We start from the raw sequence: 18452 nt of genomic DNA on the forward strand, positions 1-18452 counted from the left end.
CCCCCATCTTAACCATTTTTTTCATGTGCATTTCAGTAGTGTTAAGTACATTCATATTGTGTGTAACTAATCTCCAGAATTCTTTTCATCTTCTCAAGCTGAAACCCTGTACCCATTAAATAATTCCCCATTCTTCCCTTTCTCAGCCCCCTGGCAACCGCCACAGTACTTTCTGTCTCTGTGAATTTGCCTACTCTAGGTACCTCATATAAGTAGAATCATATAGAATTGATCCTTTTGTGACTGGCTTATTTTACTTAGTATAATCTCCTTAAGGTCCATCAATGTTGCAGCATGTATCAGGATTTTCTTCCTTTTTAAGGTGGAATAATGTTCCATTGTATACATATAGCCCATTGTCTTTCTTTATCTGTTGATGGACACTTGGTTTGCTTCTGTGTTTTGGCGATTGTGAACAGTACTGCCATGAACATGGGTGTACAAATATCTCCTTGAGATACTGCTTTCAGTTCTTTTGGGTATATACCCAGAAATAGAATTTCTGGATCATGCAGTAGTTTGATTCTTAATTTTTTGAGGAATCTCCATACTGTTTTTCCATAGCAGATGCACCATTTTACATTCCCAACAGTGTACAAAGTTTCCGTTTTCTTCATATTCTCATCAACACTTATTTTCTGTCCCACCCCCACTTATTAAAGTTTATTAGGAACAAATTGATGAATCTGCAGAGGAAACATCAGTAAACATAAAATACGTGTGCAACATTGAGGGAATCACAGATAACAGTGTTAGCAAGTATATGTGAGTATGGGGGGGGTGCTGTAACTTGGATACTTTTACACATGAACTTATGGTCAAGAGACTAAAACTTGTCAGAGGAAACTCAGGCATCAGCACAAGTTTAAATGGCATGAATTTAGTGGTGGTAGGTCTAAGGAGAGATGTGATACCATATTCCTGAGATTTCTCCCTAATTATGATTTTTGGTTTTTGTTTGTTTCTTCCCTCTGTGCATGAATAATTTTATTTTTAATTTCTATCCCAGAGGTGTAGAACATGAATGTATAAACACCTCCTCAGGGAAGATAGTTTATTCTAAGGTAGAATTGCTTCTGTCTCCTAAGGACCTTTCCTTATTTATTTTTTAATTTTTTAGGGAAATTGCATATTTTTTATTAACAGTCAGATACACATGATTGTTTATACGTTTATTCCTTTATTTTTTTTATTAAATATAATTTATTGTCAAATTGGTTTCTATACAACACCCAGTGCTCATCACAACAGGTGCCCTCCTCAATGCCCATCACCCACTTTCCCCTTTCCCCCACCCTCTATCAACCCTCAGTTTGTTCTCAGTATTTAAGATTCTTTTATGGTTTGCCTCCTTCCCTGTCTGTAACTTTTTTTCCCTCTTCCCCTCCGCCATGGACTTCTGTTAAGTTTCTCAAGATCCACATATGAGTGAAAACATATGATATCTGTCTTTCTCTGACTGACTTATTTCACTTAGCATAACACTCTCCAGTTCCATCCACGTTGCTACAAATGGCCAGATTTCATTCTTTCTCGTTGCCAAGTAGTATTCCATTGTATATATAAACCACATCTTCTTTATCCATTCATCAGTTGATGGACATTTAGGCTCTTTCCATAATTTGGCTGTTGTTGAAAGTGCTGCTATAAACATTGGAGTACCTGTGCCCCTGTGCATTAGCACTCCTGTATCCCTTGGGTAAATTCCTCACAGTGCTATTGCTGGGTCATAGGGTAGATCTATTTTTAATTTTTTGAGGAACCTCCACACTGTCTTCCAGAGTGGCTGAACCAGTTTGCATTTCCACCAGCAGTGCAAGAGGGTTCCCGTTTCTCCACTTCCTCGCCAGCATCTATAGTTTCCTTATTCGTTCACTTTAGCCACTCTGACTGGCATGACGTGGTATTTCAGTGTGGTTTTGATTTGTATTTCCCTAATGAGGAGTGATGTTGAGCATCTTTTCATGTGCCTGTTGGCCATGTGGATGTCTTCTTTAGAAAAGTGTCTATTCATGTTTTCTGCCCATTTCTTCACTGGATTATTTGTTTTTCAGGTGTGGAGTTTGGTGAGTTCTTTATATATTTTGGATACTAGCCCTTTGTCCTATATGTCATTTGCAAATATCTGTTCCCATTCCATCGGTTGCCTTTTAGTTTTGTTGATTGTTTCCTTTGCGGTGCAGAAGCTTTTTATCTTGATGTGGTCCCAATAGTTCATTTTTGCTTTTAATTCCCTTGCCTTTGGAGATGTGTCAAGCAAGAAATTGCTGCAGCTGAGGTCAGAGAGGTTGTTTCCTTTTTTCTCCTCTAGGGTTTTGATGGTTTCCTGTCTCACATTTAGGTCTTTCATCCATCTTGAGTTTATTTTTGTGTATGGTGTAAGAAAGTGGCCTAGTTTCATTCTTCTGCATGTTGCTGTCCAGTTCTCCCAGCACCATCTGTTAAAGAGACTGCCTTTTTTTCCAGTGGATATTCTTTCCTGCTTTGTCAAAGATTAGTTGGCCATACATTTGTGGGTCCAATTCTGTCTTCTGTATTCTGTTCCATTAGTCTATGTGTCTGTTTTTGTACCAATACCATACTGTCTTGATGATTACAGGTTTGTAGTAGAGGCTAAAGTCTGGGATTATGATGCCTCCTGCTTTGGTTTTCTTTTTCGACATTACTTTGGCTATTTGGGGTCTTTTGTGGTTCCATACAAATTTTAGGATTGCTCGTTCTTGCTTCGAGAAGAATGCTGGTGCAATTTTGATTGGGATTGCATTGAATGTGTAGATTGCTTGGGTAGTATTGACATTTTATTTATTTTAATGTTTTTAAAATGTATTTTGAGAGAGAGAGAGCAGAGGAGAGTCAGAGAGAGAGGGAGTGAGAACCCAAGCAGGCTCCACCCTGTCAGTGTAGAGCCTGACGTGGGGCTTGAACTCATGACCATGAGATCATGACCTGAGCTGAAACCAGGAGTCAGATACTTAACCAACTGAGCCACCCAGGCGCCCCGGTATTGACATTTTAACAATATTTATTCTTCCAATCCATGAGCATGGAATATTTTCTCATTTCTTTGTGCCTTCTTCAATTTCCTTCATAAGCTTTCTATAGTTTTCAGCATACAGATCTTTTACATCTTTTACATAAATCTAGGTTTATTCCTAGGTATTTTATGATTCTTGGTGCAATTGTGAATGGGATAAGTTTCTTTATTTCTCTTTCTGTTGCTTCATTATTGGTGTATAAAAATGCAGCTGATTTCTGTAAATTGATTTTGTATCCTGTGACTTTGCTGAATTCATATATCAGTTCTAGCAGACTTTTGGTGGAACCTATTGGGTTTTCCATGTAGAGTGTCATGTCATGTATAAAAAGTGAAAGCTTGACTTCATCTTTGCCAATTTTGATGCCTTTCATTTCCTTTTGTTGTCTGATTGCTGATGCTAGAACTTCCAATGCTATGTTAAACGACAGTAATGAGAGTGGACATGCCTGTCGTGTTCCTGATCTCAGGGGGAAAGCTCTAAGTTTTTCCCCATTGAGGATGATATCAGCTGTGGGCTTTTCATAAATGGCTTTTATGATGTTTAATTATGTTCCTTCTATCCCGAATTCTCAAGGGCTTTTATTAAGAAAAGATGCTGTATTTTGTCAAATGCTTTTTCTGCATCTATTAATAGGATCATATGGTTATTATCTTTTCTTTTATTAATGTGAGGTATCACATTGATTGATTTGCAAATATTGAACCAGCCCAGCAGCCCAGGAATGAATCCCACTTGATCATGGTGAATAATTCTTTTTATATGCTGTCTAATTCGATTTGCTAGTATCTTGTTGATAATTTTTGCATCCGTATTTATCAGGGATATTGGCCTATAGTTCTCTTCTTTTTACTGGGCCTCTGTCTGGTTTGGGAATCAAAGTAATGCTGGCTTCATAGAATGAGTCTGGAAGTTTTCCTTCCCTTTCTAGTTTTTGGAATAGCTTGAGAAGGATAGGTATTACCTCTACTTTAAATGTCTGGTAGAATTCCCCAGGGAAGTCACCTGGTCCTGGACTCTTATTTGTTGGGAGATTTTTGATAACTGATTCAATTTCTTCACTAGTTATGTCTGTTCAAATTTTCTATTTCTTCTTGTTTGAGTTTTGGAAGTGTGTGGGTGCTTAGGAATTTATCCATTTCTTCCAGGTTGTGCAGTTTGTTGGCATATAATTTTTCATAGTATTCCTTCATAATTGCTTGTATTTCTGAGGGATTGGTTGTAATAATTCCATTTTCATTCATGATTTTATATATTTGGGTCCTCTCTCTTTTCTTTTTGAGAAGCCTGGCTAGAGTTTATCAATTTTGTTTATTTTTTTAGAAAACCAACTCTTGGTTTCATTGATCTGCTTTACACTTTTTTTGATTCTATATTGTTTATTTCTGCTCTGATCTTTATTGTTTCTCTTCTTCTGCTGGGTTTGGGGTGTCTTTGCTGTTCTGCTTCTAGTTCCTTTAGGTGTGCTGTTAGATTTTGTATTTGGGATTTTTCTTGTTTCTTGAGATAGGCCTGGATTGCAATGTATTTCCCTCTCAGGACTGCCTTCACTGCATCCCAAAGCATTTGGATTGTTGTATTTTAATTTTCATTTGTTTTCATGTATTTTTAAATTTCTTCTCTAATTGTCTGGTTGACCTATTCATTCTTTAGTAGGATGCTCTTCAACTTCCTTGCTTTTGGAGGTCTTCTAGACTTTTTCCTGTGGTTGATTTCAAGTTTCATAGCATTGTGGTCTGAAAGTGTGCATGGTATGATCTCAATTCTTTTATACTTATGAAGGGGCTGTTTTGTTACCCAGTACGTGATCTATCTTGGAGAATGTTCCATGTGCACTCAAGAAGAAAGTATATTTTGTTGCTTTGGGTTGCAGAGTTCTAAATATATCTGTCAAGTCCATCTGATCCAATGTGTCATTCAGGGCCCTTGTTTCTTTATTGATCGTGTGTCTAGATGATCTATCCATTGTTTTAAATGGAACATTAAAGTCCCCTGCAATTACCACATTCTTATCAATAAGGTTGCTTATGTTTGTGATTAATTGTTTTATATATTTGGGGGCTCCTGTATTCAGTGCATAGACATTTATAATTGTTAGCTCTTCCTGATGGATAGACCCTGTTATTATTATATAATGCCCTTCTTCATCTCTTGTTACAGCCTTTAAAGTCTAGTTTGTCTGATACAAGTATGGCTACTCCAGCTTTCTTTTGACTTCCAGTAGCATGATAGTTCTCCATCCCCTCACTTTCAATCTGAAGGTGTCCTCAGGTCTAAAATGAGTCTCTTGTAGACAGAAAATAGATGGGTATTGTTTTTTAAAATTTAATTTAATTTAATTCAATTTAATTTAATTTAATTTAATTTTTTTTAATTTTATTTTTTATTTTTTCAAAATTTACATCGAAATTAGTTAGCATATAGTACTACAGTGATTTCAGGAGTAGATTCCTTGATGCCCTTACCCATTTAGCCCATCCCCCCACCCACAACCCCTCCAGTAACCCTCAGTTTGTTCTCCATATTTGTGCATCTCTTCTGTTTTGTCCCCCTCCCTGTTTTTATATTATTTTTGTTTTCCTTCCCTTAGGTTCATCTGTTTTGTCTGTTAAAGTCCTCATATGAGTGAAGTCATATGATTTTTGTCTTTCTGTGACTGACTGATTTCACTTAGCATAATACCCTCCATTTCCATCCACGTAGTTGCAAATGGCAAGATTTCATTCTTTTTGATTGCTGGGTAATACTCCATTGTATAGATATACCACATTTTCTTTATCCATTCATCCATCAATGGACATTTGGGCTCTTTCCATACTTTGGCTATTGTTGATAGTGCTGCTATAAACATGGGGGTGCACGTGTCCCTTCAAAACAACACACCTGTATCCTGTGGATTAATGCCTAGAAGTGCAATTGCTGGGTCGTAGGGTAGTTCTATTTTTAGTTTTTTGAGGAACCTCCATACTGTTTTCCAGAGTGGCTGCACCAGCTTGCATTCCCACCAACAATGCAAAAGAGATCCTCTTTCTCTGCATCCTCATCAATATCTGTTGTTGCCTGAGTTGTTAATGTTAGCCATTCTGACAGGTGTAAGGTGGTATCTCATTGTGGTTTTGATTTGATGGGTCTTGTTTTTTTAATCCATTCTGACATTCTATGTCTTTTGTTTGGAGCATTTAGTCTTTTTACATTCAGTGTTATTATTGAAAGATATGGGTTTAGAGTCATTGTGGTATCTGTAGGTTTCATGCTTGTGTATTATTGTCTCTGGTACTTTGTGATCCTTGTAACATTTCACTTACAGAGTCCCCCTTAGGATCTCTTATAGGGCTGGTTTAGTGGTGATGAATTCATTCAGGTTTTGTTTGTTTGGGAAAACTTTTATCTTTCCTTCTATTCTGAATGACAGACTTTCTGGGTAAAGGATTCTTGGCTGCATATTTTCCTTGTCCATCACATTGAAGATTTTCTGCCATTCCTTTCTGGCCTGCCAAGTTTCAGTAGATAGGTCTGCTCCTACCCTTATGTGTCTACCTTTGTATGTTAAGGCCCGTTCATCCCTAGCTGCTTTTGGAATTCTCTCTTTATCCTTGTATTTTGCCAGTTTCAATATGATATGTCATGCAGAAGATCAATTCAAGTTACGTTTGAAGGGAGTTAGTTCTCTGTGCCTCTTGGATTTCAATGCCCGTTTCCTTCCCCAGATCAGAGAAGTTCTCAGCTATGATTTATTCAAGTACACCTTCAGCTCCTTTCTCTCTCTCTTCTTCTTCTGGAATTCCTATGATACTGATATTGTTCTGTTTGGTCGCATCACTTAGTTCTCTAATTCTCTCCTTGTACTCCTGGATTTTTTTTTTTATCTCTCTTTTTCTCAGCTTCCTCTTTTTCCATAATTTTATCTTCTGATTCACCTATTCTCCCCTCTGCCTCTTCAATCTGTACTGTGGCCACCTCCATTTTATTTTGCACCTCACTTATAGCATTTTTTAATTCATCATGACTATTTTTTAGTCCCTTGATCTCTGTAGCAATAGATTCTCTGCTTGTCCTCTATGCTTTTTTCAATCCCAGCAATTCATTTTATGACTGGCATTCTAAATTCTTGTTCAATTATATTGCTTAAATCAGTTTTGATCAATTCTTTAGCTGTCTCTACTTCCTGGAATTTCTTTTGATGAGAATTCTTCCGTTTCATCATTTTGGTTAGTTTTCTGTCCCTTATGCATTTTAAAAGCTTGCTGTGTGCTCTCACCTGCAAGCACTTCTGTATTAAAGGAGGGCCATACACTGTCCAGGGCCTGGCCCTTCAGGAGGTGTTTTTCTGGAGATTGTTACTTGCTCTCTGTTGTTGTGACTTTGGTTATTTTATTACCCTACTCATAGTGATATTTTGGACCCTCCACCAGGTGCTCTTTGATTTGTTCCTTGGAGTAGCCCTGTAAAGGAAAACAGATAGACAAACAGGAGACAAAAACACACAAACACACAAACAGGTAACACAAACAAGCAAGTAAACAAAAAGAAAAAAACTAGACTAAAAACCACACCCCCCAAAAAACCGACTGTGAGTAAAGAAGGGGGGTGGAGTCAGTGCTGATGGAAGAGCATATACAAAGAGAGAAATGATAGGAGCGGGGAGGGGGGAGGGGAGAAAAAATAAACATTGACTAGGCAGAGAGAGTAAAAGTCTTAAACCAGAGAGAGAGAAAGGAAAATAAAGAAGGAGGTGGGGAAAACGAAACGAAGATAAAGTTACCCAGACAGAGAAACTATATGGCTTGGTTATTCTGGAGAGAGAGAAAGGAGTGTAAAGAAGGAGGTGTAGAACATGTGTCAAGACAATGGATTAAATATGTCTGTTTAGACAAACCAATAACCAGAGTAACCAGCCTAGGGGCAGGAAGAGATAAGGAGGAGAAACGGGGGCAGGGGGGGGATCTATCTATCATCTATCTATCTATCTATCTATCTATCCATCCATCCATCCATCCATCCAGAATTGACCAAGCAATGCTGCATTGCTTGTCAGGATGAGTTGTCTGCAGGGTCTGTGCCCCTCTGCTCTGGTGGACATGCAGTTACCCAGTGCAAAGGGGCATGGTTTTGTGTAGTCTGGGCCCACCTCCACTATGGGACCTGGGAGTGATCCCTGAGGCCCCTCCTTGGTGGTGGTGGTGGTCGGGGGGGGGGGGGGGGAATGGTGATCCCCCAGTCTCTTCTCCATGGAGCCGGACCCGGTGGACTCCATTTGAGTTGGCCTCACTGTGCTGCGGGCGTAGACAGGGCAGTCCTTCTCGCTCTGCCAACTCCCTTGACCCTGTGCTTGGCTAGGATTCAAAGTCCCGCTCTGTGCGCTCTGGCACTGGGGAAGTGCCTCTCAGTGTGGCCAGATATGTGGTCTCGGCTGGCTTTGGCTATGTGGCTGCACTTCAGGGGGGACCGCTTTCTACTGTGTACTGAGCCGCCACCCTCGCAGACGCAGGCAGACACAGGCAGGCTTTGTCTTTTCCCACAACACTCCAGGGAGGGGACCACTTTCTTCTACTGTAGACTATGCTTCCTACCTCACTGTGAGCCCCCCGGGGTGGCACACGCAGGCAGGCTTTGTCTTCTCCCACAGTACACCAGGGACACAGCAGCCTTTTCCTACTGCAGACCACACCCTTAGCCCAGTTACTGAGCCCGGGAGTGGTGGGCACAGGCAGGCTTTGTACTATCACACAGCCCTCCAGGGAGGGAACCACTTTCTCCAACTGCGGACTGAGCCCCTGACCTACCACCACACCCAGGCCTTGATTCTCCTCCTCCCAAGGTGCAGGAACAGGGAGGCGGCCCCAGTCCAAGGAAAGCCCCACAGTTAGAGATCGTATCCCTCTCAGTCTCAGTCCGAGGTCTTTCTCCTGTCCAGATACGGTCCTATACTTCCCTCGCTGCTCTTTCTCTTCCCTTTGTCTCTCCGCAGAAGGGGGTCCCTCCCCTCCATGCCCACACAGGCTTTTTTTAATCTCCCCCAGTTCACAGTCACCCACCTTTTTTCCCAGCTTTCCCATTTTCTTCCTGGTAGATTCAGTCTCTTTTCCTCCCAGGTTCTGGTGTTCAAAGTTCTTTGGCTTCTGCATTTCTTTGTTTGAAAGAAGCGAAGTATGGATCCCCCTCCTTCTCCGCCCTGTTGGCCCCCTTTTTTAAAAAAAATTTTAATGTTCATTTATTTTTGAGAAAGAGAGAGAGAGAGACAGAACATGAGTGGGGGAGGGACAGAGAGAGAGGGAGACAGAATCTGAAGCAGGTTCCAGGCTCTGAAGCTGTCAGCACAGAGCCTGGCATGGGGCTCAAACTCACAAACTGTGAGATCATGACCTGAGCCAAAGTCAGATGCTTAACCAACTGAGCCACCCAGGTGCCCCTCCTGAAGGCCTTCTTAACCAGGATAATTAAAACTTTTGTAATTATTTTATTGTTTTTTAAGTTTTTAATGTTTATTTATTATTTTTGAGAGAGAGACAGAGTGCAAATGGGAAAGGGGAAGAGACAGAGGGAGACACAGAATCTGAAGCAGCTTCCAGGCTCTGAGCTGTCAGCACAAAGCCCTATGGGGGGCTTGAACTCAGGGTCGGTGAGATTATGACATGAGCTGAAGTTGGATGCTTAACCGACTGAACCACCCAGGTGTCCCAAAACTTTTGTCATTATTTTATGCAAGTGGGAGAGAGGTAGAGTGGATACTGTATTCATATATATATATATATGAGTATATATAATACATATATAATAGACATCAAATATATACAATATATAATATATATTTGTATTAAATATATTATATATTTATTTTATTATTATATATTAAGATATATTTAATAATAGCCATCCTAATGGATATGAATTGGTATTTCATTGTGGTTTTGACTTCTATTTCCTGAATGATTAATGCTTTGAGAAATTGTACATGTGCTTGTTGGTCATTTGTATATCTTTGGAGAAATGTCTATTCACACCCTTTGCTTTTTTTTATTTTAAAGAGTTGGGGACAGAGGGAGAGAGAGAGAGAATCCTAAGCAGGCTCCATGCCCAGTACAGAGCCCAACACGGGCCTTAGTCCCACAACCCTGGGATCATGACCTGAGCTGAAATCAAGTTAAACCCTCAACTGACTGAGCCACTGAGGAACCCCCTCTTTGCCAGTTTTTTAACAAGGTCTTTAAAAATTATTGTAGTTGTAGGAGTTCTTTATATGTTCTGGATATTAAGCCCTTATCAATTATATGATAATCAGTTATATGATATAAAGATATTTTCTCCTATTCCATAAGTTGCTTTTCACTCTGTTCATTGTGTCCTTTGATAGACAAAAGTTTTAAATTTTGATACTTATATTATCTATTTTTTATTTTGTTTCATTTGCTTTTGGTGTCAATTGCAAGATATCAGTACCAAATCCAATGTCATGAAGGTTTTACCTTATGTTTTCTTCTAAAAGTTTTATAATTTTAGCTCTTATATTTAGGCCTCTGATTCATTTTCAGTGAATTTTTATGTATAGTAAAGGTGAGGATCCAATTTTGTTTTTTGTACGTGAATATTCCATTTTCCCAGCACTATTTGTTAAAAAGACTATTTTTCTCCATTTATTGGTCTTGGCACCCTTCTCAAAAATCATTTGATCGTATATATGAGGGTTTATTTCAGGGTTCTCTATTCTGTTCCATTGGTCTATATGTCTTCTTCATACCAGTACCACACTGTTTTGATTACTCTAGCTTTGAAATCAAGAAGTGTGAGACCTTTAATTTTGTTCTTCTTTTTCAAGATTGTTTTGTCTATTCACGGTGTCTTGGGATTCCACGTAAGTTTTAGGATAGATTTTTCTATTTCTGAGAAAAAAATGCCATTTAGAATTTGATAGAAATTGCATTAAATCTATAGATTGGTTCGAGTATTATTGATATCTTAACAATAAGTTTTCCAATCCATGAATATGTGGTGTCATTCTATTTATTTGTGTCTTTAATTTCTTCTAGCAACTTTTTGTGGTTTTCAGTGTATAAATCTTTTGCTTCCTTGGTTAGGTTTATTCGTGTTTTGTTCTTTTTGATGCTATTGTAAATAAAATTGTTTTCTTAATTTTCTTTTTGGAATATTTATCGTTAATGTGTAGAAACATAGCTGATTTTTATATGTTGATTTTGTATCCTTCAATTTTGCTGAAATGTTTTACTGGTTCTAATATTTTGTGTTTGTTATCTTTAGGGTGTCCACATATATCATCTTTTTTCTGTGAACAGAGGTAGTTTTATTTCTTCTTTTCCAATTTGGATGCCTTTTATTTTTCTTGCCTAATTGCTCTGGCTAGGACTTCTAGTATAAAGATGAATAGAAGTTGTGAAAGTGGACATCCTTACCTTGTTCCAGACCTTAGTGTTAAGTATAATGTTAGCTGTGTGCTTGTCATATATAGCTTTTACTCTGTTGAGGTACATTCTTTCTGTATCTAATTTGTTGAGAGTTTTTATCATGAAAGGATATTGAATTTTGTCAAATGCTTTTTCTGCATCCATTTAGATAATCAAGTGATTACTGTCCCCTTCATTCTGTTAATGTTATGTATCACATTGATTGCAATCCCAGGGATTAAAGCTTTGTATCCCTGAGATTAAATTCCACTTGATCATGTCATAGCATCCTTTCAGTGTGCTCTTGAATTTAGTTTGCTAGTATTTTTTTGAGGGGAGAGGGGCAGAGGGAGAGGGAGAGAGAGAATCCCAAGCAGGCTCCACGCCCAGTGTGGAGCCCAATGTGGGCCTTGATCTCATGATTGTGAAATCATGACCTGAGCCAAAATCAAGAGTTGGATGCTTAACCAACTGAGCCACCCAGGCGCCCTGGTTTGCTAGTATTTTATTGAGAATTTTGCATCTGTGTTCATAATTTCTTTTCTTGTAGTGTCTGGCTTTGATGCTGGAGTAATACTAGCCTTGTAAAATGAGTTTTGAAGTGTTCTTTACTCTTCATTTTTTGGGAAAGTTTGAGAAGGATTGGCATTAATTTCTTCTTAAATGTTTGGTAGAGTTCACCAGTGAAGCCATCTGGTCCTGGACTTTTCTTTGCTGAGTTATTTTTGATTATTGGTTCAATCTCCTTACTAGTTATAGGCCTATTCAGATTTTCTATTTCTTTATGATTCAGTCTTGGTAGACTGTATATTTGCTGGAATTTATTCATTTCTTCTAGGTTACCCAATTTGTTGGTGTATAAATGTTCATAGTAGTCTTTTATGAACATTTGCATTTCTGTGATATCAATTGTGATATCTCTTCCTTCATTTATGATTTTATTTTTTTGAGACTTTTTTCTTTTCTCTTAGCCTTGGTAAAGATTTATCAATTGTGTTTATCTTTTGAAAAAACAAGCTCTTCGTTGATTTTTTCTTTTGTCCTTTTAGTCTCTATTTCATTTATTTTTGCTTTGACCTTGTTATTTCCTTCATTCGGTCCACTTTGGGCTTAGTTTGTTTTTTTCCTACTTCCTTGAAGGTATAAAGTTAGGTTGTTTATTTGTGATATTCTTCCTTCATGTAGACACTTAATTGCTATAAACTTCCCTCTTATTAATGCTTTTGAAGCATCCCATAAGTTTTGTTATGTTGTGTTTCCATTTATATTTGTCCTAAGATCTTTTTTTGATTTCCCTTATTATTACTTCTTTGACCCATTGATTGTTTAGGAATGTGTCATTTAATTTCCATATATATGTGAATTTTCCAAGTTTCCTTCTATTATTGATTTCTACTTTCATATTATTATGGTTGTAAAAGATGCTTGATATTACTTCAGTATTCTTAGATTGGTTTAGTTTTGTTTTGTGGTCTGACATATGATCTATTCTAGAGAATGTTATGTGTGCACTTGAAAAGAATGTTTATTGTGCTGCTGTTGAATGGAATGTTCTGTATCTGTCTGTTTGGTCATTTGGCCTAAAGTCTAATTCATGTCTAATATTTCCTTATTGATTTTCTGCTTGGATGACCTATCCATTGTTGGAAGTGAAGTACTGAAGTCCCCTGCTATTATTTTTGTTGTTTATGCTTTCATATTTGTTAGTATTTGCTTAATATATTTAGGTATTCTGATGTTGGGTATATGTGTAATTATAGTTATATATCTTCTTGATGAATTGACCCTTTTTCATTATATAATGACCTTTTTTGTTTATTATTACTTCATTCATTCATTCATTCATTCATTCATTTATAAGCTCTGCACCCAGTGTGGAGCCCAACCTGGGGTCTGAACTCACGACCTTGAGGTCAAGACCTGAGCTGAGATCGAGTCAGATGCTTCACCAATTGATCCATCCAGGCACCCCTATTATTACCATTTTTGACTTAGTCTGTTTCATGCAAAGATAGCTACCTTTGCTATTTCTGGTTCCATTTGCATGGAATATTTTTTCCCATTCCTTTACTTTGAGCCTATGAATGTCCTTAAAGCTGAAAGCATTCTCTTGTAGGCACCATATTTTGGGCCTTATTTTGGAGTGGGGGGCGGTGTTTTATTTTTTATTCCATTCAATCTGTATTTTGATTGGAAAACATAATCCACTTATACTTAAAGTAATTATTAATAGGTAAAGACTTAGTACTGTCATTTTGTTGTTTGTTTTCTGGGTGTTTCATAGATCCTTTGTTCCTTTCTTCCTCTCTTGCTGCTTCCTTCCTTTGTGATTTGATGATTTTCTATAGTGGTGTGTTTTAATTTCTTTTTCTTTCTCTTTCGTGTATCTACTATAGGTTTTTGCTTTGTAGTTACCATGAGGCTTACATAAAACATCTTATAGTTATAAGGGTCTATTTTAAGCTGCTAACAACTTAACTTCTATTGCATACAAAAACTACTCTTTTACTCCTCTTTCCCCCATATTTTGTTTTTATATCACAATTTCCATATTTTTATATTGTGTATCAATCAACAAATTATTGTAGCTATACTTCTTTTTAATACTTTTGTCTTTTAACCTTTATGTTAGAGTGAAGTGAGTTTCACACACTATTCCAGTACTACTGTATTCTGAATTTGATTGTATACTTTCCTTTAACAGTGAGTTTAAACCTCCATATGTTTTCTTGTTACTAATTAACATCTTTTCACTTCATCTTCAGCTAAAGAACTCTCTTTAGCATTCTTCTAAGGCAGGTCTAGTGGCGATGAGCTCCCTCAACTTTTATTTATTTGAGAAAGTGTTTATATTTTCTTCTTTCCTTAGGACAGCTTTGCCAGGTGAGATATTCTTGGTTGACAATTAAAAAGCACTATATATTATTCCACTCTCTTTTGGTCTACAAGATTTCTGCTGAGAAAGCCACTGATAGCCCTCTGGAGGTTCCCTTGTATGAGATGAGCTTCTTTTCCCTTGCTGCTTTCAAAATTATTTGTCTTTTATTTTTGGCAGTTTTATTATATTGTGTCTCAGTGAAGTCCCCTGGATTGAATCTATTAGGGACCTATGAGCTTCATGTATCTGGATATCTCTATTTCCCCCTAGATTTGGGAAGTTTTCAGCTGTTTGCCCTTCCTTCCTTCCTTCCTTCCTTCCTTCCTTCCTGCCTTCCTGCCTTCCTGCCTTCCTGCCTTCCTGCCTTCCTGCCTTCCTTTCTTCCTTCCATGTTGTACTGTTTTTTTTTTTAAGTTTATTTTTGAGAGAGAGAGAGTGAGCAGAGGAGGGGCAAAAAGAAAGGGAAAGAGAGAATCTCCCAAGCAGGCTTTGTGCTGTCAGCGCTGAACCTGACGTGGAGCTTGAGTGAGATCATGACCTGAGCTGAAATCAAGAGCCAGATACTTAATCAACTGAGCCACCCAGGCGCCCCTCAGCTGTTATATCTTTAAATAAGCTTTCTGCCCTTTGACTCTCTTGTCTTCGGGGACTCCCATAATGTGAATGTTGTTTTGCATAGTGGTGTCTCATAATTTCTATAGGCTTTCCTCACTCTTTTCCATTCTTTTTCCTTTTTTCTCCTCTGGCTGGATAATTACAAATGGTCTGTTTTTGAGTTCACAGATTCTTTCTTCTGCTTGGTCATGTCTGCTGTTGATACTCTCTCCTTTTCAGTTTCCATTTAGTCATTGTATTCTTTATCTTGAGGATTTCCATTTGTTTTTTTCTTTAAAATAATTTGTCTTTGTTGAACTTTTCATTTTATTCATGTGCTCTTTTCTAGGTTTTGTTGAGTTGTCTACCTGTGTTCTCTTGTAGCATGCAAGGAATTATTTTGAATTCTTTGGCAATTCATAGATATCAATTTCTTTGTGGTCAGTTACTGGAAAATTATTGTGTTCCTTTTTGTTTGTTTGTTTCTCATAGCCTTGCATCGATGTTTGTGCATTTGATGGAGCAGTCATCTCTTCCAGATTTTACAGACTGGGTTTGATGGAGAATACTTTCACCTGTGGGTGGATGCAAGGGTGCTTGCTGGGCAGGATGTGGCAGTTCCAGCCCCATAGAAGGCCCAGCAGCATTGTCTTTGTGCAGCTCCATTAGCTGAGGCCCTCAGTGGTCAAGGATGTAAATGTCTGCAGTAATTATTGGGGTATTCAACCACTTGGATCCTCCTAATCTCTTTTTCTCTTACAGGGGTTATTATGGCTGGGAGGATCCTTCTTGGCACTGTATCCAACTTGTGAGTGCCCCTGAAGTAGTGGTGAGATTGGTGTGGATGACCATGTGGCTACCATGTAACAGGGACTGGAGTGCATGAAGGCAGTGGCTCCAGGTTTAGGGACATTAGATAGTCCACATTGGTGATGGCTGTGTTGCTCAGTTGCTGGCACTTGCAGAGGAGCAACAGACCCGGAGTCTGGAGTCAGGTGCTCACAGAACAACAGCGACTGTGGAGTCCTGGGCACTGGCTAGCCCACAATAGCAATGGCTCTGTTGCATGAGATGTGAGTACATACCAAGTGGCCACAGACGCATGGGTCTAGAACATGGATGTGTGTGGAGCAATAATGGCTCTGGAGTCTGGGGTGCTGGCTGGCCCACAGCGGTGATGGCTCTGGGGCCTGAGACATGGGTGCATATGGAATAGCTATGGATCTGTAGATTTGAGTGAGAGCACACACAGAGTGGCTATGGAATCCGGGTCTGAAGTGTGGGTACAGGCAGAGTAGCCATGACTCTGGAGTCTGGGACATGAATGAGGTTAAAGGAGGCTGGCAACCCTGGTCCTGGGGTGGTATAACAGCAGCTGGGTGATGTGTGGCAGCATCTCCCTGTTTTGTTGAGGGGGAGTTCTTCAGTTGCAATGGCTGTTAGTTACCATGTGTCAAGTTTCCTGTGTCCCTTGCAAAGCAGGTCACTGGGGTCTGTGCCAGTGAGCACTATGGGATTCTCCACTAAGAAAGCTGTAGGGAGTCTGCAGTTTTTGAATTAAAGTCTATTTTCTGATATTAGGATAGCCATGCCTATTCTCTTCTGGTTATCTTTTTTTTTTCTTAAGTTTGTTTATTTTTGACAGAGACAGAGTGGGAGCATGAGCTGGGGAGGGGCAGAGAGAGAGGGTGACACAGAATCCGAAGTGGGCTCCAGGCTCCAAGCTGTCAGAGCCCAACGTGGGCCTCGAACTCACAAACCGTGAGATCATGACCTGGGCCGAAGTCGACACTTAACTGACTGAGCCACCCAGGTGCCCCTGGTTATCATTTTTTTTTTTTAATTTTTTTTTAACGTTTATTTATTTTTGAGACAGAGAGAGACAGAGCATGAACGGGGGAGGGTCAGAGAGAGAGGGAGATACAGAATCTGAAACAGTCTCCAGGCTCTGAGCTGTCAGCACAGAGCCCGACGCGGGGCTCGAACTCACGGAGTGCAAGATCATGACCTGAGCCGAAGTCGGCTGCTCAACCACCTGAGCCACCCAGGCGCCCCTGGTTATCATTTTTAATGGAATATCTTTTCCCATCCTTTAACTTTCAACCTATGGATGCAATTGGATCTAAAGTAAAGTTGGTAGAGCATGTGACTCTTGATCTTGGGGTCATGTGTTTGAACCCCATGTTGGGTGTAGAGATTATTTTAAAAAACAAATAAACTTAAAAAAAAATAAAATGAATCTCCTACAGACACAATATAGTTGGATTCTATTTCTAACCATCTGTCTTTTAATTGGGTAGTTTATATTTAAAGTAATTACTGATAGGGAAGGACTTGCTATTATCATTTTGATATTTTTGCTGTATGTCATATAGCCTTTTTGTTTCTCATTTTCTCCCTTATTACCTCCCTTTGTGTTTGGTTGGCTTTTTTCAAAAAATAATTTTTTAGTGTTATTTATTTTAGAGAGAGAGAGAGAGAGCGAGCAGGGGAGGGGCAGAGAGAGAGGAAGACACAGAATCTGAAGCAGGCTCTAGGATCTGAGCTGTCAGCACAGAGCCTGGTGCGGGGCTCGAACTCACAAATTGTGAGATCATGACCTGAGCTGAAGTTTGATACTTAACCAACTGAGCCACCCAGGTGCCCCTGGTTGGCTTTTTATAGTGACATGTTTTGACTCCTTTCTCACTTGCTATTGCATATATTCTATAGATATTTTCTTTGTGGTTGCCCTGTGGATTACATAAAATATCCTAAAGTTACAACAATCTATTTTAAACTTAACTTCAATTGCATAAAAAGAACTCTACTCCTTTACAGCTCTGCAACACCCTCCCCCCATTTTATGTTATTGATTTCGTAAATTACATCTTTATATATTGTGTACCCATTAATGTAGATTTATAGTTGTTTTTGATGCTTTTGTCTTTTAAATCCTGTAATGCAGTAAAAGGTGGAGTTACAAACCAAAATTACAATAATACATGTTTTTATGTTTGTTCATATATTTATCTTTACTGGAGAACTATATAGTTTGTATGGTTTTTGAATTACTGTGTAGCAATAGGAAAGAAAGAAAAAGGAAGAAAGAAAGAAAGAAAGAAAGAAAGAAAGAAAGAAAGAAAGAAAGAAAGAAAGAACAGAACCCATTTCTACTAGCCTATCAGAGTACTAAGGGAACTTTAGACAGTTTTGGTCTCCTTCTTGAGAAGTATTTGAAAACTTCTGGCTTCTGTCATTGCTAAAGTAACTTTACAAGCATTGGGGTTTATTGATTAAAACCCTCCAAACCCCCAGGTAATTTAATGGATGTGAATCTGTTATGTTTTAGTCAGCCTCCATAAGACTTTGGTGAATACAATTTGTGGGCATGCACATAACAGCCTTAGATTGTTCTTTAATGTATATATTCCAAAAGAATTGAAACTGTATGAGAAATCTTTGAGTGGCAGGCACTAGGGCAGTTTTATAATAGTGTGTTTCTGGGGTGAGTTGAAGTTCATATTCTCAACCTGCCTGAACTAGTCTGATTATAATCTGAACTTCCTA

General features: G+C 38.7%; 1 protein-coding gene across 6 annotated transcripts in view; it reads left to right on the forward strand.

Annotated features, from left to right (window-relative positions):
- LOC122210147 (cytochrome P450 3A12) overlaps nt 1–18452 on the forward strand; it is a 103245-nt gene that overhangs the window by 9734 nt on the left and 75059 nt on the right. The window contains exon 1 of one of the 6 annotated variants that reach the window (XM_042922634.1): nt 12992–13085. The exons of 2 other annotated variants lie outside the window; for them this stretch is intronic. In XM_042922634.1, coding sequence (XP_042778568.1) covers nt 13060–13085 — 26 coding nt within the window. In that variant the 5' untranslated portion in view covers nt 12992–13059. Of the gene's footprint in view, nt 1–12991; nt 13086–18452 lie in introns of those variants that run through there. 3 more of the 6 variants (XM_042922635.1, XM_042922638.1, XM_042922639.1) reach the window with 3 other exon arrangements.

Source organism: Panthera leo, chromosome E3, assembly GCF_018350215.1.
Source record: "Panthera leo isolate Ple1 chromosome E3, P.leo_Ple1_pat1.1, whole genome shotgun sequence".
NCBI lineage: Eukaryota > Metazoa > Chordata > Mammalia > Carnivora > Felidae > Panthera > Panthera leo.